Source organism: Chlorocebus sabaeus, chromosome 21 (genome assembly GCF_047675955.1).
Source record: "Chlorocebus sabaeus isolate Y175 chromosome 21, mChlSab1.0.hap1, whole genome shotgun sequence".
Taxonomy (NCBI): domain Eukaryota; kingdom Metazoa; phylum Chordata; class Mammalia; order Primates; family Cercopithecidae; genus Chlorocebus; species Chlorocebus sabaeus.
This window is the reverse complement of record NC_132924.1, coordinates 113,665,263-113,691,615: the sequence shown is the minus strand read 5'-3', so window position 1 is coordinate 113,691,615 and position 26,353 is coordinate 113,665,263. Positions and strand designations below refer to the sequence as shown.

At 45.4% G+C, this 26,353-nt stretch overlaps 1 protein-coding gene across 9 annotated transcripts in view; it reads left to right on the top strand.

Annotated features, from left to right (window-relative positions):
* The window catches only part of DENND2A (DENN domain containing 2A), a 127,434-nt gene that overhangs the window by 32,887 nt on the left and 68,194 nt on the right, over positions 1-26,353 (top strand). For 8 of the 9 annotated variants that reach the window (XM_037991169.2, XM_037991173.2, XM_037991171.2 and 5 more), the window contains 3 exons: positions 3,010-4,148; positions 19,811-19,938; positions 21,821-21,942. In XM_037991169.2, coding sequence (XP_037847097.1) covers positions 3,154-4,148; positions 19,811-19,938; positions 21,821-21,942 — 1,245 coding nt within the window. In that variant the 5' untranslated portion in view covers positions 3,010-3,153. Of the gene's footprint in view, positions 1-3,005; positions 4,149-19,810; positions 19,939-21,820; positions 21,943-26,353 lie in introns of those variants that run through there. The other variant, XM_073009404.1, reaches the window with a different exon arrangement.

Genomic DNA, 26,353 nt, shown 5'->3' with positions numbered 1-26,353 from the left:
GCACTCATTTAAGGCTTCAGGCCAAAGTGGTCAAGAGAGAGTCTGACTAATGGCCCCGTGTGTGGAGAGGATGATCCCCCGGCAACTTTAGCCCTATCCCCATGATGCATTCCAATTCCAGGTGTATTTTTCTAACTACTAGGATGTTCAGGTATTTTAATTATGTTTGAGTCCTAAGTCTTTGCAGCTGTACCTGTCCACAGTCAGTTTTCCCATCTAATATCAGCGTGCTTGTTTCCTTCTCCCCAGATGGAGCCCTTTCTCTGATCCTCTCACATTCCACAAAGCAGTTGGCAGCCACTGAGGGGTTCTCAGCTCTGCGCCCCAGGCTGGAACCCCTTATGGGGCGAGAGAATCCTGGAAACAGGAACTCTAGAAACTCTTGGGCCGGCAACCACGTGGAGCAGGAACTCTGTCCTTGGGGACTCGTAGGGCGGATGCGGCATCCTTGCCTCTGTTGCATGAGTTTTGTAAATCCAGTGTGAGCTTTCAGTAAGCCATCGTTTGTTCCTCTGGAGTTTTCAGACAGAGTTTCCATGATTGTGACGTCACTCCATGTGTTTGGGCTCTTAGATAATAACTATGATACTTACAATAATAATAGTTTCCATTTGTTGATACCGAGATTTAGAATGTATGCTGTACTTTGGGCATATTACGTGTTAACTCATGAATTCATTCATTCATTGAATAAATATTTGTTGACTAGTTGCTATGCACCAGACACAGTAAACAACATAAATGTGGCCTCTGACTCATAAAGTTTCAGTCTGCAGAAGGAAGATGAAAAACTTAGGATTCAAGACTCAAGTCCCTCAATTCCAAAGCCCATGTATTTAACTAGGCAATAGTGCCTCACAGCACATAGGACATTAATAACCATGTTGTAGATCATCAGTCATCCCCATGCAGGCACTAACCTGGATTGTTGTGTTTTTAATGTGTGTGTCTGTCTCTCTCTTCATCTTGCCTCTAGCACCGTGAGAGCAAGGACTATCACTTCTGCCTTTTGAACCCTCAGTGAAATAACACACTGATTCTGACTAAAATCTGAATCCATGCTAACGTCCCCAGTGGTGACGGAACAATTTAAAAATATTTTCTCTTTGTAAACACACTGTTTTGAACCCTCATTGTTTATTTAAACAAGGAATTCTGCCTTGATAGCCATATTTAAAATAGGAAAATGTGTTTGCCAAAAAAATGTGTTTGCATTTTCACAAGTTTCTAATTTATGCCGTGCAACCAAGAACTGTGGCGTAATTTATGTGCTAATGTCTCCACTGAGGAAGAGGTCTTTACACAAACAACCTTTGGAATAGAAAGCTGAATAGTAACAGGATGCATGAAATTGCTACTTATTCATCCCCCATGGTGAACCTTAACTGGAGTTTCAGAATTTCCATGTGGTCAGATCTATACATTCAGAAAACAGGCACCAGGAGGTGTTAGCTAGTGTCGGCACATCTAAAGTCACTGTGCCCAGTCATAACCTTTGCTGGTGGAAGAATGTTTGCGTTGGAAAACACAAATACTCTCATTTTTGTTAGACTAATCTAAAAATGTTTTCCTTTCAAAATGATTTTTAATATCTTCATGGCATTACCTAATCTCCTAAAATTACATTTGGAAGCATATATCATTACATATATTTTCTAGACCAGAACTTTCTTCAGTGACGGAAATATTCTTCTTTCCCATCCAGTACAGTAGCCATCAGCCACATGGCACTTCTGAGTCCTTGACATGTGGCAGGTGTAACTGAGGAACTGAAGCTTGAATTTCATTGGATTTAAGGTTAAATAGTCACGTGTGGCTGGTGGCCACTCTATTGGTGCATTTCTAGGCCAAGTGTGAAGTCTGAATCTGCCTCTTTATTCACACATTCATTCATGCACCAGATATTTACTGACCACCAACTCTCCTGGGCATTGTTCTGGGTGCTAGGGATGCAGACTTGGCCACAACAGGCCAAAATAACAGAACAATCCCTGTTCTGGTGGCAAGGCTCATGGAGAGCTCACTCTAGTGAGGCTCCATTCCCGAGGAGGTTCTGTTCAGATGCACCCAATCATTGTGGCTTTGCCCACTTGAATCAGACAATTTGTCAAGTTCAGGGGTAGCACAAACTTCATGACGTGTGATGTTGTTTTAGTTTTTAAATAGTCATTGCAAAGAACTGCCTGCGAATACAAAAAGCAAGAAAAACAGCATATGTAATCTTTTACCTCATGAAATTACTCTTATTTTATTTTTATTTTTATTTTTGAGACAGTCTCGCTCTGTCGCCCAGGCTGGAGTGCAGTGGTACAATCTCAGCTTACTGCAATCTCTGCCTCCCGGGTTCCAGCAATTCTCCTGCCTCAATCTCCTAAGTGAGTAGCTGGGATTACAGGGCCTGCCACCATACCGGCTAATCTTCGTATTTTTAGTAGAGATGGCGTTTCACCGTGTTAGCCAGGCTGGTCTCAAACTCCTGACCTCGTGATCCACCCGCCTGGGCCTCCCAAAGTGCTGGGATTACAGGCGTGAGCCACAATGCCCGGCCCATATTATTATTATCTTCATTTTACAGAGGTGGAAACTGAGATTTAGAGGACTTAAACAACTTGCCTAAGGTCACGTGGCTGAATTAGGATTTAAACCTAAGCCTATTCGACTCCAAAACCTGATTGCTCCTTCATTTCACCTTGCTGTCTCCCCAAGAAAAACACAGATTGATGGTTTAAAAAAATTTTTTTGTAGAGATGGGTGTCTTGTTATGTTGCCCAGGCTGGTTTTGAACTCCTGGCATCAAGTGATCCTCCCACTTCAGCCTCCCAAAGTGCTGGGATTACAGGCGCGAGCCACCGTACCCTGCCCACAAAGTGATTTTTTTTTTTAAATAGGGATTTCAATGTTTGTGGTTTGTGACTTTCATATAACATTTATATCTAAGTTCTAGCAAATCTCTGTGACCAGCCAAGAACAATAAGAATCACTCACCTGGTGTTTGTCTTTCTTGTGCAGGGTCAAGGTGGAAGGTCCAAGGACTGAGAAAGACCCTCAAAGGCATCGCTTAAGTCCTCCATTCCTTTCCTAGAGACTGATCAGGAGTTGGGCTTCAGAAGGAGCCCCCTGGAAGGGCTCCGCAACCTCACGCTAGAGTCAAGAATGGATATGTTCAGCTTGGATATGATCATCAGTGACCCAGCTGCGGAAGCCAGCAGGGCTGGGAAGAAGCAGCTCGGAGGCGTTCAGAACCCTTGCTCATCTGCCAGAGCCGGACCCCGGCACAAGTCCCTCAACATAAAGGACAAGATATCAGAATGGGAAGGGAAGAAAGAGGTGCCCGCTCCTGCACCCAGCAGGAGAGCAGATGCACAGGGGGATTATCTGACGTCCTGTCTGGTGGAGAGGAGGAGTAGTGATGGGGTGAGAACTCAGGTCACAGAGGCTAAGAATGGAATGAGGCCAGGAACAGAGAGCACAGAGAAGGAGAGGAATAAAGGAGCAGTGAACGTCGCGGGACAGGACCCAGAGCCGGGGCAAGGCCTAAGCCAGCCAGACCGGGAAGTGGATCCTAGCTGGAGCCGAGGCCGAGAGCCAAGACTTGGCAAGCTACGCTTTCAGAATGATCACCTCTCGGTGCTGAAGCAGGTCAAGAAACTCGAGCAGGCTTTGAAGGATGGGTCAGCAGGGCTGGATCCTCAGCCGCCAGGAACTTGTTATTCCCCACACTGCCCACCTGAAAAGGCAGAGGCGGGGCCCACCCTTCCTGAGAACCTGGGAGGCGGGAGTGGCTCGGAAGTCAGCCAGAGGGTCCACCCCTCCGACCTGGAAGGCAGGGAGCCTGCCTCTGAGGCTGCGGAGGACAGGAAGGGCTCGTGCAGAAGGCCCTGGGACCGGAGCCTTGAGAACGTGTACAGGGGCTCGGAGGGTTCCCCCACAAAGCCCTTCATCAACCCTCTGCCAAAACCCCGGAGAACGTTCAAACATGCCGGAGAAGGGGACAAAGATGGGAAGCCTGGCATGGGCTTCAGGAAAGAGAAAAGAAACCTGCCTCCTCTGCCCTCTCTACCTCCCCCGCCTCTGCCCTCCTCTCCCCCGCCGTCCTCTGTGAACAGAAGACTGTGGACTGGGAGACAGAAGTCCAGTGCAGACCACAGGTAGGTGCCGGTGTGGCAGGGCAGAGCGTTGCCACCTGGCTCTCTCAGTGGTTTATGTCCCATCGTAACTGTCTGTTCTCAGCTGAATTATTTGTTTTATTAAACTGATGGATCTTGTAGTCCAGATGGTTCATAGCTTAAGATACTTTGTTAATTAACCTGGAAACTTGGTAACTGATGCATGTATTTTGTGTTTGTTCTCAGTTCTCAAAAAATAAGAGTATTTGATTTTAAAAATTACCCTTTAGATGTAATAAGGACTTGGAATTGGGACAGTAACCAAGAGTTAAATGAAGGACTCATGGTAACCCTGGCAGTCTACAACCTGGTAGTCCCTGCTAACTACCAGTGCTTGAATTTTTCTTGGTATGGGCTTTAGAAACACACTGCCTGGAGTCTACACTGGCCCTATCAGTGTCTATCTATGTGAGCTTAAACAAGTTATTTAACCTCTTGAAGCCTCAGTTTCCTCGTTTATACATATAGATGCACACGCTGTGAATATTTTATAACGTTAAAATAACACATTAAATAATAAAGCATGTTGATGCTTAAAAATAAAATCTGTGCTTCGAAAACAATTTTTCTGTTTTGCAGCTTAATCTCTAGTCCATTTCTGTAACATGGTACTTGGTTTGATACCCACTAATCTAGAAACCAGCTTTAGAGCAATCTTCTCAGGACAGTTGTCGTACTCCCTTTCATCATTTCACCTCCTATTTTCTCCTGACCCACTCCATTGAGCTTTGGGAACCTCCTCCTGAAACTACCCTGTCCCAAGGCCACCAGTAACCTCCATCTTGCTAAATCCAATTGCCAGTTCTTTGTTCTTTTCTTAATTGGCCCCTCTCAGTATTTGAGGAACACCTGTTGACTCGCTCCATCTTGAAACACTTCCTTCATTTGGCTTCTGGGTCACCCACGTCCCTGGAAGTCCTGTTTCTCTGGCTTTTCTGAGTTCCATTCTTTTTTCCTTCTGTCTGTCAGAGCACACCCCAAACCTATCCCCACCTCAACCCAGGGCCAGACCTGAGACTTTTCTTCTCCGTCTACACTCACTCCCTAAATGATCTCATCCAGTCCCATGGCTTTCAATGTCAGTGTCATGTTTATGATTCCCAGATGGAGGCATTCAGCCCCAGCTCCCTCTCCCAGCTGAAGGTTTGTGTAGTCATCTCCTGCTCAGATCTTCATTTGCTCATTCGTACTTAACATGTCCAAACCTAAATTCTCCATCCAGGCTGCCAGTAACCACCTCCTCTTACAATAATTGTCATCCTACTAAATGGCTTCACCCTTTGTTTAATTGCTTAGGCCACAAACCTAAAAAGTCACCTTCAATTCCTATCTTTTTCACATACCCCCTCCTAATTTATCCCAAATCTGCCTATACCTCCTCCACTGCTACCATCTTAATCATCTTGGATTCACCTCCCACCCCCAGAACATTCCTCCCTCAGCAGCCAGAGGAGTCTTCTAAAAATATAAACTATAAATTAAATCCTGTCACCCCCCACTCAACATGGTCTGTCATGTAAGATGATTCTTTTGGCTGTAAATAGCATAATTTCTTACGTTCTCTTCAAGGGGGAAAAAAACTTGTATATTCTAGAATTTATTTACATATATATGTGTATATATATGTGTAAATATATATAAGTTATTCCCAGTTTACAAATAATGCTGTCATAAGGAGCATATAGTATTACTAGTTTTGCTACTTACTAGCTGTGGGACATTGGACAAGCCACTAAATTTGTGTTGGCCTCCAACAGACACATGAAAAAATGCTCATCATCACTGGCCATCAGAGAAATGCAAATCAAAACCACAATGAGATACCATCTCACACCAGTTAGAATGGCGATCATTAAAAAGTCAGGAAACAACAGGTGCTGGAGAGGATGTGGAGAAATAGGAACACTTTTACACTGTTGGTGGGATTGTAAACTAGTTCAACCATTATGGAAAACAGTATGGCGATTCCTCAAGGATCTAGAACTAGATGTACCATATGACCCAGCCATCCCATTACTGGGTATATACCCAAAGGATTATAAATTATGCTGCTATAAGGACACATGCACACGTATGTTTATTGCAGCACTATTCACAATAGCAAAGACTTGGAATCAACCCAAATGTCCATCAGTGACAGACTGGATTAAGAAAATGTGGCACATATACACCATGGAATACTATGCAGCCATAAAAAAGGATGAGTTTGTGTCCTTTGTAGGGACATGGATGCAGCTGGAAACCATCATTCTTAGCAAACTATCACAAGAACAGAAAACCAAACACCGCATGTTCTCACTCGTAGGTGGGAACTGAACAATGAGATCACTTGGACTCGGGAAGGGGAACATCACACACCGGGGCCTATCATGGGGAGGGGGGAGGGGGGAGGGATTGCATTGGGAGTTATACCTGATGTAAATGACGAGTTGATGGGTGCAGCACACCAACATGGCACAAGTATACATATGTAGCAAACCTGCACGTTGTGCACATGTACCCTACAACTTGAAGTTTAATAATAATAAATAAATTAAAAAAAAAAAAAAAAAAAAAGAAAGTTAGGTCTGAGATACCTACAAAAAAAAAAAAAAAAAAATTTGTGTTGGCCTCATTTTACCTACCTGTAAAATGGTGATAATTATATTATAGTAACCACTTCACAGAGTTGTTGTGAAGATTGAATGAGTTAACATGTGTAAACATAAACTTAGTACAGAGCCTCTTCAATATGTATTAAGTGTTTTATTTTTCTATGGCTCCATTCTGTTTAATTAATCAGGCTATATCTTTTTCAGTACCAAACTATTTATTTTAAATTCATAATGTATTATTATTATTGTTATTATTATAATTATTATTATTTTGAGACAGAGTCTCGCTGTATCACCCAGGCTGGAGTGTGGTGGCATAATATCAGCTCACTGCATCCTCTGCTTCCCGGGTTCCAGCAATTCTCCCACCTCAGCCTCCCAAGTAACTGAGATTACAGGGGCACACCACCACGCCTGGCTAATTTTTTGTATTTTTAGTAGAGGCAGGGTTTCACCATGTTGGCCAGGCTGGTCTTGAACCCCTGACCTCAAGTGATCTCCTGCCTTGGACTTCCAAAGTGCTGGAATTACAGACATGAACCCCATGCCCAGCCCATAATGTATTTTAATATCTAGCAGGGCTTATAGAAATTTATAATGTTGCTAATAATTAGTTGATCCTCTTGGACTTCCTATATATAACATCATGTCATATGCAAAAAATAATAATCGTTTTGTCTCTCTCCTTTTTAGTAATTATAAACCTCTTATTTGTTTATTTACTTATTATTCACCTTTTCCAAAAATGTCTTGAGTGTTTCTGCCTGTATTTTTCTGAATATTCTAAATATTACTATCAAATTTCACATACACAAAATATGTGGCGTTTTTGTTATTAATATATAATTATTTGGCATGCTGTGTATTTGCTACGTTTATTTCTAAGTCTTTTCTCTTTTTAATGCAATGGTTAATGTAGTCTTTTTTCTCATATGGTCTTTGTATTTAAGAAAACTACTTATTTTGTGTGTGTGTGTATATATATATATTTTTTAAGACGTCTTAAATTTCTTATCATTTCTAATAGTTGATTCTCTTGGGCTTTCTATGAATATAACTATATTGTCTAAAAGAATCATCATTTTACCTTTTTCTTTTTAATTTATACCTAATTTTCTTACCAAATTGACTGGCTGAGAATTCCGAACAGTGTTAAATCATAGTGCTGAAAGCAGTGTGCAGCCCTACTTCACCCCTAACTTTAATGGTAATGCATCTAGAGTTTCACTCGCAGGCACTCTTATTTGAGACACGTTTTTACATTATCAAGTTAGTGTCCTTTTATATTTATTTTTTAACTTAGAGTTTTAAAAATTAGGATTAGAGATTAGATTTTTGTTAAAGTACTTTTCAGAAACTCCTGATGATCATGTGATTCTTCTGCTCTGATCCATTCATAGTGAATTTATATCTTAATACTAACCCATCCTTAAATGTGGGGGATGAACTCCCATTCGGGCCTGGTTGTTTATTCTTTTAATGTACTACTGAATTTTATTTGCTAATATTTTAAGATTTTTGGATCAGTAAATAAATTGGACTGGTCTATACTTGGGTTTTATTGCACTATCTTTTTTTTGTACAGAATACATACAGGATGATTGCACTACCTTTACTAGGTTTGAGTGTCAGTGTTACGTGAGGTCTGGAGAAGAACTTAGATGCTTCCTTCTTTATGTTCTGAGAAAATCTGAATCCATCTCCAATAATAAATCCTTTCTCCAGCCACTGCCAAAGCCCGGGTCCCCGAGCACTCCCATGACTTTGCTGCTCCTGCCCAGTGCTTCCCACAGCAGCCCTTCCACGCCCCTTCTGGCTGTTCCTCCAAGGAGGCCCCACAGCCCCAGGGACAGGTTGGTTCTGGGAAACTGGAATCCTTCATCTGTGTCATCACTGGGCAGGCAAGTCAACCTGGGGAACAGTTATTCCCATTATCTTTTCTCTCTTAACTACCATCTGTGCTTTTCAGTCTTCCAGCATTTTCTTTATAACCAGCTAAAGTTACTTATTTCAGTCCAAAGATGAAATTTTTCTTGGCCAGTTTGAATATGGTTGCATCAGCTGTGTTTTAACAATTTTGGCTTTGGGTTTTTCATTTTGTTTAAAATAGTACAATGGAGGTGATTAGGGCAAGATGTTCACTTTCTACTCTTAAAAAAATCAAGTATGCTCTTTACTGTGGTCCTATCTCTTAAAAACAAAAAGGCCTGTACCACGAATTTGGCAGACGCACCACCCCCTCTGAGGGAGGAAAGCCAAACCAAGGTTGAAGAAAGAAATGATTAAGGATTTAGAGGTTATGAGGGTTTAGAATTTCATGGCCAGGCTGTGTGTGCCTTAGAGAACGTACTCAGCTTATTTTCATAGGCCCATTAGTTCACCTCCTTAAGAGTAAAACCTGTGGCTTCAGAGCCTCGGTTTAAGAAAGAGTATTTTTCTTAGGCCGGGCGCGGTGGCTCAAGCCTGTAATCCCAGCACTTTGGGAGGCCGAGACGGGTGGATCACGAGGTCAGGAGATCGAGACCCTCCTGGCTAACATGGTGAAACCCCGTCTCTACCAAAAAAATACAAAAAACTAGCCGGGCGACATGGCGGGCGCCTGTAGTCCCAGCTACTCGGGAGGCTGAGGCAGGAGAATGGCGTAAACCTGGGAGGTGGAGCTTGCAGTGAGCTGAGATCCGGCCACTGCACTCCAGCCTGGGTGACAGAGCAAGAGTCCGTCTCAAAAAAAAAAAAAAGAAAGAGTATTTTTCTTTTTCTCTTCCCATTTCTCTCTCTTCTTTTTTCTTTTCTCCTCTTCTCTTTCCTTCCCTTTTCCCTCCTTTCCTCTCTCCCTCTCTATTTGCTGTCTTCTCTCTTCTTTCTTCATTTCTCTAAAGCCCCAGGAAATTAAATGCAAGGACTCAGGCCTTCAATCCTAAAATGGAAAATGAGAAACCCTCAAATGTCAGGAAATTCCAAAGATAAGGTTCCTACAGCAACATTAACTTGGTTCTATGTGTTTTATGGCATACATTTAATAGCTCTGGCAAGAATGCCTTAAGGCCAACGTATAACAAGAAAAGTTCCTACTTTTTAAGTGTGAGCAGCATCTTGAATTCACATGTGTCTACATACTCAAAATGTCTTAACTGGAATTCAGATTTTTAAATTTTTGTTTAACTTGGTCATGTGACAGCTTGTAGATCTTTATGAAACCAAATAACTGCATTGACCAAAATTTCAACTTTTCAGCTGATTGTTTTGGCACCATATAGGTTTGGCCTTTCCTTGGGGCTTTAGTGTAAGACTTTCAGAACTTCTTGAGGACACGAAACCTCAGTCATTATATGGCTGCCAGATCACACTGTGCTATTATTGATTCCATAATTTCCATCTTCTGTGGAACCGATACGGATTCCCCACAGCTCTCTGGCTGGGCAGCAGCCCTCGGCTCTCACCGGTTTAACAGTTAAAATTAACTTACCAGCCAAGCGGTGGTCCGTCTCAGGCGGCAAGACGTCCCTGAGACAACTCGGAATTACCGCGTCTAAAAACTGAATGTTTCAAGTCTTCAAAGGAGGACATTGTTCAATTTAGTTGACGTTTAGAGCAAAAGCTACTCTGGAAGCTTCTGAGAAACTTGGTTTAGTAAAGCCATTTATTTCAATAGAAGCTGCACTGGAAAACAGAGAGATGGTGCTTGCTCTTCCAAGGTTGCTGTTGTCCATTACAAGAGTGATTTTCATGTCACTTCTCATTGAAAGGTGCAAATTGTTGGATATTAGCCGCAATGGGGGACAGAAATAGTTTTTCCTTCTGACATTTAGGGTTTGGATCCAGGATAGAGAAAAGCAGAAACCCTGTGAGTGGTCCTAGTATACAGTGGAGGAACTACCTGATAACAGAATGCAAGCTGAGAGCTAACAGAAGCCTCCCCCTGCCTAGCCGCCTGCCCTGAGCACCTGGGGGTAGGAATGCCCTTCCTGGGGTATGGTGAGCCATGGGGAAGAGCTGCCTGTGGCCACTCAGGATAGACAGGCAGAAAGACTCTGGCAGCTGGAGGAGGATGATGGAAGTCAGCGCATCCTTGGTTTCCAACCCAGCTGGATGATGTTTTAAATGGTTGCTCGGGGCTGGGCGTGGTGACTCACACCTGTAATCCCAGCACTTTGGAAGGCCGAGGTGCGTGGATCACGAGGTCAGGAGTTCGAGACCAGCCTGACCAACATGGTGAAACCCCGTCTCTACCAAAAATACAAAAATTAGCTGGGCGTGGTGGCGCAAACCTGTAATCCCAGCTACTCAGGAGGCTGAGGCAGGAGAATGTTGCAAACCCGGGAGGCGGAGCTTGCAGTGAGCTGAAATCGTGCCACTGCACTCCAGCCTGGGCGACAAAATGAGACTCCATTTCAAAAAAAAAAAAAAATTAAATTAAAAATAAATAAATAAATAAATGGTTGCTAGGTGCCAGGCTAGCCAAGCTTTTTTTTTTTTTTTTTAGCAGGGTCTTGCTCTGTCACCCAGGCTGGAGTGCAGTGGTTCAGTATTGACTCACTGCAACCTCCACCTCCTGGGCCAAGCAATTCTCATACCTCTGCCTCAGGAGTAGTTGTAACCACAGGCACACGCCACCACACCCAGCTAATTTTTGTACTTTCGTAGAGGCAGGGTTTTGCTATGTTGCCCAGCAGGCTGGTCTTGAACTCCTGGACTCAAACCTGCTCTGTCGCCAGGCTGGAGTGCAATGGCGCATCTCAGCTCACCGCAACCTCTGCCTTCCGGTTCAAGCGATTATCCTGCCTCGGCCTCTCAAGTAGCTGGGACTACAAGCGTGTGCCACCACGCCTAGCTAATTTTTGTGTTTTTAGTAGAAACGGGGTTTCACCATGATGGTCAGGATGGTCTCGGTCTCTTGACCTTGTCATCCGCCTGCCTCAGCCTCCCAAAGTGCTGGGATTACAGGCGTGAGCCACCACACCTGACCTGTAGCCAAGCTTTTTTAATCCATAGATGAAAATAATCCTGGGGGAAATGGATTCAAACCAATTTGCTAAAAATTAACTCAAGAATACAGCTGCTTTTTTTTAATCTTGAAGTAGAGATAAACTATAAACAGTAAATGTGGCACTTAAAACCAGCTTTTAAAATATTTATTCACTGGGCCAGGCATGGTGGCTCACGCCTGTAATCCCAGCACTTTGGGAGGCCGAGGTGGGCAGATCACTTGAGGTCAGGAGTTTGAGACCAGCCTGGCCAATGTGGGGAAACCCTGTCTCTACTAAAAATACAAAAATTAGCCAGGCATGGTGGCACACACCTGCAATTCCAGCTATTCAGAAGGCTGAGGCAGGAGAATCACATGAATCCAGGAAGCAGAGGTTGTAATGAGCCGAAATCGTGCAACTGCACTCTAGCCTGGGCACAGAGCAAGACTCCATCTCAAAAAATGAAATAGGCCCGGTGAGGTAATCTCAGCTGGTAATCTCAGCTCACGCCTGTAATCTCAGCACTTTGGGAGGCTGAGGCAAGCGAATGACAAGGTCAAGAGATCGAGACCATCCTGACCAACATGGTGAAACCCCGTCTCTACTAAAAATACAAAAATTAGCTAGGTGTGGTGGTGCGCACTTGTAGTCCCAGCTACTTGAGAGGCTGAGGCAGGAGAATCACTTGAACCGGAAGGCAGAGGTTGCAGGGAGCTGAGATGCGCCATTGCACTCCAGCCTGGCAACAGAACACAACTAAATAAATAAATAATAAAATAAAATATTCATTCATTTATTCAACCAACAAATATTTACCACACACCTATTGAGTGTTAAGACATAGGAATGTAATAATGAGCAAGATAAACAGAGACTCTGTCTTCACAGGATTTGCAAACCAGTAATAGTTGGACACAGCTGGTGTGATCATAACTGCTGTCAGCGCTGTGAGGAATCCTGGTGCCATGGGAACATTCAGTAGGGATGTGTAGCCTATCAGGGAAACAGACGGGATCAAGAGGAAGTGACGCTCAAGCCAGCAGGAGGGTGGGGAGTGGGCGTTCAGTTTGAGTGAACTAATAGGTGAAAGCCCTGAGAGAAGAAAGACTGCATCATGTCAGAGGAACTGCAAGGCAGGAGTGTGGCCCGAGGGGCCAGGAAGGGTCTGGGGTGAGGCCTGAAAGCCTTCTGGACCTGTACACACGGTATGGATTTGGGCCTGTTACCTAAGGGCAATGGAAAACAGGAACATTTTTAAGAAAGGGAGAGAGATGATCAGATTTGCACGTTTAAGGCCAGGCACAGCGCCTCACGCTTGTAATCCCAACACTTTGGGAGTCTGAGTGGGGTGGATCACCTGAGGCCAGGAGTTCAAGACCAGCCTGGCCTACCTGGTGAAACCTCGTTTCGGGTAAATATACAAAAAATTAGCCGGGCATGGATGGCAGGCACCTGTAATCCCAGCTACTTGGGAGGCTAAGGCAGGAGAATCGCCTGAACCCAGCAGGCGGAGGTTGCAGGGAGCCTAGATCACGCTGTTGCACCCCAGCCTGGGCAATAAGAGTGAAACTCCGTCTCAGAAAAAAGGAAAAAAAAAATAAGATTTGCATGTTTAAGAGACCATCCTAGCAGCAGCCTGGAGACTGGGTGGGCACCAGTGGGCAGGTGGGGAGAGGCGATGGGGAGGAACAGTGAGGTCTTGTGGTTACCCTGTGGTGTAGCTGCCTTAGGGACTGAGAGAAGTGGGTGGGTTCAAGAGATGCTTTGGAGGTAAAACTTGGGTTAACTAGTTAGACGTAGGCAGTAAGTGGGAGGGATGCTGGGAGTCTGATTTCCAGGTTTAAGACCTAAACCTCTGGATGGCAACAGTGGGCAAGAGGCTGGTTCTCATCAGGGAGAGGCAGTGGGATTACAAGTTCAGCTTTGAGATTCTTGTGCATTGTCCAAACAGAAGGAGCTCTAAGTTAGGATTTCATTTACAAAAACATGGAGAAGTCATGAAGAACATTCAAAATACGACTCAGAATCACAGTGTTTGGCATTGGTTGTTGAAATTTGGCTATTGCATAGGTTATAATGCCCTTCAGCAAAGTTCTTTGGAACAACCAGCTCATTCTAGCATCTCTGAAACTCAGAAGTACCAAATATCAAACGATCATTTGAGGACCTGGGAAGTAAAGTGAGGCTGACTGGAAGTTACACTCCTTTCCCAGGCTGTGGGCTCCCCAAAGGCAGGGACCTCTTGCCTTTGTATCACCCACTTTGAGCACAGTGCAATGTGATTCGCATGTTTACTTATTAAACATGCAGGCAGGATGTGGAATGAATGTTGAACGTGTTTAAATTAGAGAGAAGCCTGTTTGGATGTGGTTATCATTCATTAACCTTTCACAGTTTCCTTTCTCTCAAAGTTAATGTATAAATGAGGGTACTAAAACTTTCAAGTTAAAAAAAAAATTGTACAGAACAGAATTAGCTTAGCGGTTGGAGGATGAGTGTGATCACCTTTCTCCTCTTCAGGGAGCCTGATCACCACCTGAACCTCAGAAGGGGAGGACTGATGTCCCTGACATTGTTGTAGGCTATAGAAATAATGCCAGGTGGTCCGGGCATGGTGGCTCACACCTGCAATCCCAGCGCTTTGGGGGGCTGAGGTGTGTGGGTTGCTTGAGCCCAGGAGTTCAAGACCAGCCTGGCCAACATGGTGAAACCCCCCCATCACTATGAAAAATACAAAAATTAGCCAGGCATGGTGGCTTGTAATCCCAGCTACACAGGAGGCTGAGGCAGAATTACTTGAACCCTGGAGGCGGAGGTTGCAGTGAGCTGAGATCGCCCCACTGCCTTCCGGCCTGGGCCACAGAACCAGACTCTCTCAAAAAAAAAAAAAAAAAAAAAAGGCAGGGCGCGGATCACCTGAGGTCAGGAGTTTGAGACCAGCCTCCCCAACATGGCGAAACCCCGTTTCTACTAAAAACAAAAAATTAGCTGGGCACGGTGGCTCATGCCTATAATCCCAGCACTTTGGGAGGCCGATCACAAGGTCAGGAGATTGAGACCATCCTGGCTAACACGGTGAAACCCTGTGTCTACTAAAAATAAAATTAAAAAAAAAAATTAGCTGGGCATGGTGGCGGGCGCCTGTAGTCCCAGCTACTGGAGAGGCTGAGGTAGGAGAATGGTGTGAACTGAGGAGGTGGAGCTTTCGGTGAGCCAACATTGCGCCACTGCACTCCAGCCTGGGCGACAGAGTGAGACTCTGTCTCAAAAAAAAAAAAAAAAAAAAAAAAAAAATTAGCCGGACGTGGTGGCAGCCACCTGTAATCTCAGCTACTTGGGAGGCTGAGGCAGAAGAATTGCTTGAACCCAGGGTGCAGAGGCTGCAGTGAACCGAGATTGCGCCTAAGTAACAATAACTTGGGTGACAAGAGGGAAACTCTGTCACAAAAAAAAAAAAAAGAAAAGAAAAGAAAGGGGAGGGGAAGGAAGGAGGAGGGGAGGAGAGGGGTGGGGAGGGAAGGGAAGGGAGGAGAAAGATAAAGAGAGAGAGGAAGAATGAAATAAAGAAAGAGAGCAGGAAGGAAGGGAAGGGAGAGGAGAAAAAGAAAGCAAGAAAGAAGAAGGAAGGAAGGAGAGAAAGAAAGAGAGAGGAAGGAAGGAAAGGAAAGAGAGAGGGAGGGAAGAAAGAAAGAAAGAAAAAGAAAGAAAGAGGGAGGGAGGGAAGAAAGAAGAAGGAAGGAAGGGGAGAAAGAAAGAGATAGAAAAGAGAGAAAGAAGAAAGAAGAAAGAGAAAGGGAGGGAGGGAGGAAGGAAGGAAGGAAAAGAGAAAGAAAATAAAGAACTGCTAGGAAGAGCTAATTTTCTAAATGCTTTGGCATGTGTTACCGACACATGACAATGATAGATCAAATGTTGTAATTGGAATCCTATTTTCCCACTAGTTCTAGAAACTGGGCAGGTAAAGATTTCTGGCTTCTCCTTGATCTTCTAATGGACTGGACCTCATGTTAATTTGTTTGCCTTTCAGACTTACTGCATAGGAATTAGTCACCTGAAAACCAACACTTTAATACAAGAAATAGAGCTGCTATTTGAGAAACCTTTTGATGAATTGTTTTGCAAATTAGTTTTGCGATGTGAATAACCATCTTTTATTTTGAAACAGGGTCTCGCTCTGTCTCAAAATGAGTGAGAGTGCAGTGGCTGGAACGCAGTGGCTTGCTTTTGGCTCACTGCATCCTCCCACTCCCTGGCTCAAGGGATCCTCCCACCTCAGCCTCCCAAGTAACTGAGGCTATAGGTGTGCCCCACCACACCCAGCTAATTTTTGTATTTTTTATAGAGACAGAGTCTTGCTGTGTTGCCCGGCTGATCTGAAACTCCTGAACTCAAGCAGTCCACCTGCTTTGGCCTCCCAAAGTGCTAGGATTATAGGTGTGAGCTACTGCACCTACCCCCATCTTAATTTTTTTAAAGGAAGTTTTTAATTGTTTTCAAATGGACTTTTCTAATGCTGTTTAGACTAGTGATACCTTTTATGTGTCAGAAATCAAATGCAAAGCATGACTGACTTTTTTTTTTTTTCTCTCCAGAAACAAGGTCTCACTCTCTCACCCAGGCTGGAGTGCAAGTGGCATGATCTCGGCTCACTGCAACCTTCACCTTCTAGGCTCAAGGGATCCTCCCACCTCACCCTCCCAAGTAGTTGGGACTTCAGGCACATGCCACCACGCCCAGCTAATTTTTGTAATTGTTATTTTTTGCAGAGATGGGATCTTACTTTGTTGCCCAGACTGGCCTTGAATTCCTGGCCTCAAGCAATCCTCCTGACTCAGCCTCCCAAAGTGCTGGGATTACAGGCATGAGCCACTGTGTCTGGCCCGAACTCTTATATTAGCATCTTGTTCTTGGAAATATAGAAAGATTATACAAAACATTCAAACTATGTCTTGAAATCTCAGGTGTCTGACAGTAACCACTGGGATAAAGGCTAATCCCATCCCAACAAACCCCAACACATAATCCGGATTCCCGCTTGCATTACATGTGCTTTATTTTTATGTATGTATGTATGTATATATTTACTTTATTTTTTGAGACAGAGTTTCTCTCTGTCACCCAGGCTAGAGTGCAGTGGCACAATCCCAGCTCACTGCAACCTCTACCTCCCGGGTTCAAGTGATTCTCCTGCCTCAGCCTCCCAAGTAGCTGGGATTACAGGGGCACAACACCATGCCCGGCTAATTTTTGTATTTTTAGTAGAGACAAGGTTTCACCATGTTGGCCAAGCTGGTCATGAACTCCTGACCTCAGGTGATCAGCCTGCCTTGGCCTCCCAAAGTGCTGGAATTATAGGCATGAGCCACCACACCCGACCTGCATTGCATTTGCTTTAAATAAGCAAACCATCTGCTGAGATTTGGAGAGCCTTTAACCCGTACAAATATCTTTTGTTGTTAGGGCACTTATTATGAAAACATTTTAAAGATTCAGATATTATTTCATAGGTACTTTATCATTTTGAAATTTGACCTATACAAATGTTGTTTCCAATGAGATTTTAAAAAATAAAAACAGAACTGTAATCTCAGACAACAAGGAGGCTGAGACAGGAGGATCGCTTGAGCCCATAAGTTTGAGACCAGCCTGGGGAGCAAAGCAATACCCCCATTTCCACAAAAAATTAAAACTTAGCTGGCCATGGTGGCATGCAACTGCAGTCTCACCTACTCAGGAAGCTGAGGGACAAGGATTGCCTGAGCCCAGTAGTTTGAGGCTGCAGTGAGCTATGGTGGCACCACTGCACTCCAGCCTGAGCAACAGAGGGAGACCCTGTTTCTAAAAATAAACAGAGCTCTCTCCATGGCAAAGCAAGGCACAGCTACAGACCCTTTCTCTCTCTCAAAGAAAAGGCCAAACTCAGCCAGGGTCATGCTCTAATTCTGGGCAGTCAAGGCTTTACCTGTAGGTGGTGGTTACTACCCTGGCCCTGAGAGTGGGAGAAACTGCCTGGCTCCCAGTGAAATGGCCCTTTCCTGTCCGCCTTTTCCCTGTGAGGGTTCATAGCATCTCCTCATAGCATAGATTACTTACTATGTGAGGGAAATAGAGGGTCTGCCTGGGTATCACACAGTACTGTGTAACGCAGTAATGTAATTATCACTGTGTAATGCAGTTTTGCATGGAAAATTAGTTCAGGTTCCCAACAACAAACTGTTGAAATTCAGCCTGTTTTAGTTTGGAGCCTGTGAATGCAGCTTCCTCCTGATGTGCCTCACTTAAATAAATGCTCTCCATACATAATGCCTTGTGTCATTAAGAGCATCAGTCTCCAACCAGACTTCCTGGAGTCAGACCTTGATTCCACCACTTTTTCCGAATGTACCTGGAGCAATTTATCTAATCTCTCTATGCCTCTGTCTTCTGATAGATAAAATGTGTGTAAGAGGCCGCATGCAGTGGCTCACCCCTGTAATCTTAGCACTTTGAGAGGCTGAGGCAGGCTGATCACCTGGGGTCAGGAGTTCGAGACCAACCTGGCCAACATGGTGAAACCTTGTCTCTGCTAAAAATACAAAAATTAGCCAGACATGGTGGTGCATGCCTGTAATCCTAGCTCCTCAGGAGGCTGAGGCAGGAGAATCAGTTGAACCCAGGAGGCAGAGGTTGCAGTGAGCCCAGATCACGCCACTGCACTCCAGCCTGGGCAACAGCGTGAGAATCCATCTCAAAAAAAAAAAAAAAAGGAGGGGGGATAAGAGTAATAATTTTGGGGCCAGGCGCAGTGGCTCAAGCCTGTAATCCCAGCACTTTGGGAGGCCGAGACGGGCGGATCACGAGGTCAGGAGATCGAGACCATCCTGGCTAATACGGTGAAACCCCGTCTCTACTAAAAAATACAAAAAACTAGCCGGGCGTGGTGGCGGCGCCTGTAGTCCCAGCTACTCGGGAGGCTGAGGTAGGAGAATGGCGTAAACCCGGGAGGCGGAGCTTGCAGTGAGCTGAGATCCGGCCACTGCACTCCAGCCTGGGCGACAGAGCCAGACTCCGTCTCAAAAAAAAAAAAAGAGTAATAATTTTGGGTTGGGCACAGTGGCACCAACCTGTAATCCCAGCATTTTTGGAGGCCCAGGCAGGAGGATCACTTGAGGTCAGGAGTTTGAAACCAACCCAGGCAACATGGCAAAACCCCATTCTACAAAAATGTACAAAAATTAGCAGGGTGTGGTTCTGTGTACCTATAGCATAGACAGTCCCTGATTATACTGTAATAAGATAGTCAGGGACTATCTATACTATAATAAGGACTGTTCCATATCTTTATTCACAAGCCTTTTAGTCTTGGATGAACTACATAAATGGGCTGAAACTTAGTGTCCTGATTTGTAAAATAGTATGGACAGTTCCTGTCCATATGAGTGAGCCACTGCGCCTGGCCCCCTTTTTTATCTTCTATGTATATGTTTGTTTACAAAGTTGGGATTGTATTTTTTTACATATACTTTATTATTTTCACTTAGCATAATAACATGAACATTCTTGCACATAAAAGCCACACCTTTTATTCATGGATTTTCACACCTTTTACAATAAAAGAAGTTGATTTCAGGCCGGGCACAGTGGCTCACGCCTGTAATCCCAACACTTGCGGAGGCCAAGGCAGGCAGATCACCTGAGGTCAGCAGATCACCTGAAACCAGCCTGGCCAACATGGTGAAACTTCGTCTCTACTAAGAATACAAAAACTAGCCAGGCATGGCAGTGCACGCCTGTAGTGCCAGCTACTCGGGAGGCTGAGGCAGAAGAATTGCTTGAACCCAGGAAGCAGAGGTTGCAGTGAGCCAAGATGGTGCCGCTGTACTCCAGCCCAGGCGACAGAGCAAGCCTCTGTCTCAAAAAATGAAATAAAAGAAGTTGATTTTGGTAATAGTTTTTCTAAGAATGAAATAAAATAAAAGAAGTTGATTTCGGTAATAATTTTTCCTAGAAAAGGAAAATTTGGGTGAGGGGATATATTAATATATTCTCTGAATCTAATTTGATTCAAATTCTTTGTTTTTTCCTCCCATCTTGCACCTTCCAGAAAGTCCTATGAGTTTGAAGATTTACTGCAGTCTTCCTCTGAGAGCAGCAGGGTGGACTGGTACGCGCAGACTAAGCTGGGGCTGACACGTACTTTATCGGAGGAGAACGTCTATGAAGACATTCTAGGTAAGAGGCCACAGCGTCTGTGTGTGGGTCTGAATCTGTCTGGGAGAAAGGGGAGGGAGAATGGGGCTGGCTGCTGGAAACACACATGCAGACACTCGAAGACACCTGTGCACTCGGATGAGAGAGCAGGCAGGTGGGTGGGAGAGCGAGCCTCGCAGGATATGCGAGAGACTGTGGGGCTGGAGGGGGAAGACTGGCTGGTGATACGTGGCCAAGGAGGCAGTGTAGCAGCATGGCGTAGCAAGAAGCGTGGGGCCTAGAGTCTGAAGATCCAGAACCACATCTTGGCTCTGCTGCCTATTGGCCGCAGGACTTTGAGCGGGTGACTTCACGTCTCCGAATGTCAGTTCTCCCATCTGCCTAATGAGAATGAAGCTAGCTCCCTTGCAAGGTTAAGGACTGGAGAGAATGGTATGTCAACTCCCTCACTTGTGATAGATGCTCAGCCAACTGCAGGGATTACTGAATGAAAGAAAACACTACACACCAGAGCCTCCTTCAGAAACTGTCAGAGTGTGGCACTAACGGCATCAGAACACAGACTAAATGCATGTCTGTGATTTAAAAAGTAACTTGGGCTCCAAAGCTTCCTCTGAGATTTCAGAGCGGGTCTCAGATTCAGAGTTTGGTGAGTTCAGTCATCTTCAGGGAGGTTGATGGTTTTAGTCAAAGGCGAATCCAACTGCTTATGGGGGGTGAGGGCTGGGGGAAGAAACAAGCTGGTAAAAGGGAGAAACCCGTATGTGTGTGCCAGTGAGGGGCAGGTAGGGTGGATATACGCAGACATGCGGGCATGTAATCATCAATACTAGAAAAAACTTGCAAAAGGAGGAAATAGAACATTTGAGGAAGGGCAGATACTGAGCTAAGCAATTGGAATTGCATGTGTCCAGGCTGCTGGAGATGGGCTCCTGCCAAAGCAGCAGGATTCCCAGATCTGAAGCGGGAGAGAGATCTGGACTTCTCTTAGCAGTGGCTGCCTAAGAGGATGCTTCAGTTATAAGGAACAGAAAACTCAACTCAACTAGCTTTTCCTTCCTCCATTTATTTTCTTTCTTTCTTTTTTTGAGACAGGAGTCTCACTCTGTTGCCCAGGAGTGCAATGGCACAATCTCGACTCACTGCAGCCTCCGCCTCCTGGGTTCATGCGATTCTCCTGCCTCAGCCTCCCAAGTAGCTGGGATTACAGGCACCCACCACCACGCTTGGCTAATTTGTTTGTGTGTGTGTGTGTGTGTGTGTGTGTTTAGTAGAGACGAGGTTTTCCCATGTTGCCCAGGCTAGTCTCAAACTCCTAGGCTTAAGTGATCGACCCGCTTCAGCCTCCCCAAGTTCTGGGATTACAGGTGTAAGCCACCACACCCAGCCTCCTTCCTCTATTTCTTACCTCTCAGGTTAGCTTTATTCTCAGCAGGCTTCCCAGGATCCCCACAGTGGCTGCCACCAGCTTCCCGGAATTCATATCTTCCTGGTGGAGAGAAGAGCTTATATCCTGCCATTCCCACCAGAAATCCTGAGGTTCACCCTCATTAGACCAGCCGAGGTCCCTTGTTCACCTTTGGAGCCCAGGAAGGCCATGCAGTGATATCCCCTTAGGCTTAGAATATGAGCCCTTCCCTGAACTGATCACTGAGGCAGGGATTTGGGATACCTAGATTAGCTAAAGCATTGAAACTGAGAATGGAGTTAATCTCCCATGGCCACAGATGAAGAGATGGAGAGGTAACCTGGTGAAATCAGGGGCTGCTACCAAGAGGAGGGGCGCATGGATGGCAAACAGCAGGGACCGAGACAGGAGAGGCCAAGATGCTGACCTCAGTGTTTTGAAAAGGGAAATGTCCTCAGTGTTCCCAGATTCCTGACACATTGCCTTTAAACACAGATCCGCCAATGAAGGAGAACCCTTATGAGGACATCGAGTTACACGGTCGCTGCCTGGGAAAGAAGTGTGTCTTGAATTTTCCTGCTTCTCCCACCTCTTCCATCCCTGACACGCTCACCAAGGTATGAGTCCCCAGGGAGTGGTGGCAAGAGGGGCCGCAGCACAGTGACCTTGAGCACTCTGGCGTTCCGGCCGGCGCTGGAATTCCAGGCCACCCCCACTTGCCCTGCCAGGCTCCTGGATTTGTACATCGCTGGCTGACTGGTTTATCTGCCTCTAGTTCTCTTGGAGCCCCCCTGCTCAAAAAAGCTTCCTAAAATACCATTGAGCTTCTGGCTCAGAAACCTCCTCAAACAGGGTAAACAAAAGATGTACATCTGTCTCATACAACTGTTAAGAATGTCTTAACATAGAGCACACTCTAAGATACAAGATGGAAAGGCATGATGTAGAACAGTAGTTTTAAAGTATTTGTGGGTTGTTGTTGTTGTTGATTTAATTGAGTCAGGGTGTTGTTGCTCTGTCACCCAGGCTGGAGTGCGGTGGTACAATCACGGCTCACTGCAAGTGAACTCCCAGACTCAATAATCCTCCCAACTCAGCCTTCTAAGTACCCGGGTTTATAGGCACATGCCACCAGCCCAGCTGATTTTTGTATTTTTTGTAGAAACGGGGTTTCACCATGTTGGCCATGTTGATCTTGAACTCCTGGGCTCAAGTGATTGACCAGCCTTGGCCTCCCAAAGTGCTGGGATTACAGGCGTGAGCTACCACGTCCAGCCTGTGGGTTTCTTAATGAAAAAAATATACATATATGTAAACTCACACATGTCTGTATGTGGGTTTTTTAGTGAAAGAATATGCATATATAAAAATATGAAAGAATATACATATATGTAAACTCACACATGTATGTATAAGAATATATCCATCCCCAATATTGGAGGTGAAAAAAAAAATCTCTGTGTGGATGCCCAAGCATGAGGAACTGAGGACCTCAGAGGGGTTGTCCTGTCTGAATACCCGGCAGGGGGGGAAGGCTGACCTCCTTTTTACAGAATATCCTTTTGAACCTTTTGGAGTGACATACCGTATGCATATAGATAATGTAACCATATTCATGTAGATGGTAATTTCAACCTACTGCCTGCAGGGCTAGCATTTGTAACAGATATCTTGGCACCCATTACCCCTAATCTCCCATAGTTCCTACATACAAACGCCCCTTCCAGCCAGAGCCTACCAACTACCCCTCTGATGTAGGCCTGGGACATGCGCACTCTCTCTAAAGGGCCAGAGAGTAAATATTTTGGGCTGTGTGGGCCATGTGGTCTCTGTTGTAACTACTGAGAGTGGCCACTGTAGTGTGAGGCAGTCATAGACAATGTGTAAATAAATGAATGTGGCTGTATCTCAATCAACCTTTGTTGTTGTTGTTTTTTGTTTTTGTTTTTTGAGACAGAATCTTGCTCTGTCACCCAGACTGGAGTGCAGTGGCGCAGTCTCAGCTCAATGCAACCTCCACCTCCCGGGTTCAAGGGATTCTCCTGCCTCAGCCTTCCAAGTAGCTGGGACTACAGGCATGCGCCACCATGCCTGGCTAATTTTTGTACTTTTAGTAGAGACGGGGTTTCCATGTTGGCCAGGCTGGTCTCAAACTCCTGACCTCAAATTATCCGCCTGCCATAGCCTCCCAACGGGCTAGGATTACAGGCGTGAGCCACCGCACCTGACCTGGATGCTGAAATTTGAATTTTGTATAATTGTTACTTGTCATGAAATATTATTTATTTTTCCAACCATTTAAAAATGTAAAAGTTAATTCTTAAGTCATGGCTTGTACAAAAACAGGTGGTGGGCCAGATGTGGCCCACAGGCCAAAATTTGCCAACTCCTGTGCTAGGTCATTTTTACCTCTGCCTTTGGCTCTCACTGGGACCTCTCCCCATCCTCTGAGGCCTAGTTCAATCATGCGTCCTTTAAGAAGCTTCGCCAGCCATCCCAATCCCTGGGACTTCTTCCTCTCTGATTGTCTGTAACACTCAGTTAAATCATTTCATGTTTTGTTGTTGCTGTTTTGTTGTTGTTTGTTTGTTTGAGATGGAGTCTCACACTGTCGCCCAGGCTGGAGTGTAGTGGCATGATCTCGGCTCACTGCAAGTTCCGCCTCCCGGGTTCATGCCATTCTCCTGCCTCAGCCTCCCGAGTAACTGGGACTACAGGTGCCTGCCACGCCCAGCTAACTTTTTGTATTTTTTTTTTAGTAGAGATGGGGTTTCATCGTGTTAGCCAGGATGGTCTCAATCTCCTGACCTCGTGATCCGCCCACATCAGCCTCCCAAAGTACTGGGATTACAGGTGTGAACCACCGTGCCCAGCCTTAATATATCCTAAAAACATCTCCCCAACTAGATTATAAATTCCTCAAGGTCAAAAGGTATATATTTTAACCTAAGTTAAAATAAATAAATAAATAAATAAATAAATAAAAATGTATATATTCTATTTCTTTGGTTTTCCCGTAAGGCCTAACAGTTCTACAATATTTAGTAGAAGAAATTAAGGAAGGCCAAGTACCGGCTGCAAAGGTCAACTTAAATCTCATTGCAAGGCTCCATTTCCAGCCTAGGAAAAGCAGTGGTCTTCCTGTCCCTGCCCCACAGGGTCAGCATCGCTGGCAGGTGGGGCTGTCTCCACCTGAAGCCTGTCTTCTGTGCTTGATGGCCATAAAAGGATGCTGCCTGCCACCAGGCTTCTGGAAGAGGTGAGGGAACAACCTATCCCGAAGAATGGATCTTACAGACCCAGATAAATTGCTACAATACTTGCCTGTACCAGTTAACTGCCATTTCTCTTCCCATATGGAAAAGGGTGTCATCAAGAATAATCCATGGCAACTGACAATTAGCAAATATTTTCTGCTTGCCTTGGAAATGTGTTGTTAGTGTTTTCATTGCAATAGGGATGTCTTCAACATTTAGGAAATCCTTCATTTCCCATGGCAGAGAAGCCTGACTTAGAATAAGAAAGCAAGCTGTCACACCTGGTCTGTCCCCTTTGGGTCCTACCTGGCTCCCCACTTCATGCGGGGAGTGAACTGCCTCACCCCTCAGGAACAATGAAAAACATCTGCCCAGGCCAAGCACAGTGGCTCACGCCTGTAATCCTAGCACTTTGGGAGGCCGAGGCTGGTGGATCACCTGAGGTCAGAAGTTTGAGACCAGCCTGGCCAATATGGTGAAACCCTATCTCTACTAAAAACACAAAAATTAGTGAAGTGTGGTGGCGGGTGCCTATAATCCCAGTTGCTCGGGAGCAGAGGCAGAAGAATCGCTTGAACCTAGGGGGCAGAGGTTGCCGTGAGCCAAGATCACGCCACTTCACTCCAGCCTGGGTAAAAGAGTGAAACTCCGTCTCAAAAAAAAAAAACATCTACCCCAAGGTAGCTTTGCATTCAGAGCAGAGCACTCCTGCCTGATACCAGGAAATAAAGGCTTACCAACCCTTTTCTTCCTGTCCCTGCTGGGCTAGAGAAAACCTAAAGCCTCTACCACCAAAGCAGCTGAGCCCAGTAAGTGAGAATGTCAACAAGAACTTAACGTCCAGCTGTGTCTGTATCTGTAGCTGTAGCTGTCCTGGAGAAAGAGAATCCAGTTGTCCAGAGCATGTGTCTGATTGCCACAGATCCTTGCAAGCCCTCAGCAGGACACCGTGTCCATGCTCATTATTCTGCTCATCCACATCTGGGTGTCGGCTGTGTGCCCTGCTCTAGGGGACAGCTGGAGACTTCACCACTTCCTCCATTAGCTCATCAAATATTCATGGAGCATCTGCCGCATCTGGGCGGCATCTGGGACCTCAGAGCTTGCAGGAGCAGTCCCTCCATGAGACCTCCCCTACGAGCCGCGGAGAGATCCTCAGCCGCCTTTGGGATGTTCATTTTATTAGGCCATGGCTAGTTATTTGAGTCACTAGAATTTCCATTTGAGAGGAAAGGGCCTGTTGGATAGGCGCTCCTCAGAAAGGACCAAGCGTGCAGCTGGGGGCAGATGCTGCTGCTACTAAACACAAACTGCAAGCTCCTGAAAGGGACTGTTTTCTTGCTACGCATCACCCACCATTTCTTTTCTTTTCAGACAAAATCTTGCTCTGTCGCCCAGGCTGGAGTGCAGTGGCTCGATCTCGGCTCACTGCAACCTCCACCTCCCAAGTTCAAGTGATTCTCGTGCCCCACCCTCTGAGTAGCTGGGATTACAGGCACAGGTCACCATGCCAGCTAATTTTTTGTATTTTTAGTAAAGACAGGGTTTCACCACGTTGGCCAGGCTGCTTTCGAACACCTGACTTCAAGTGATGCGCCTGCCTCAGCCTCCCAAAGTGCTGGAATTACAGGCATGAGCCACCGCACCTGGCCTATACTTTTCAATATATGTTCTTTTTAAAAATAACAAGCTGGGTGGCCGGGCACAGTGGCTCACGCCTGTAATCCCAGCCTTTGGGAGGCCAAGGCGGGCAGCTCACCTGAGGTCAGGA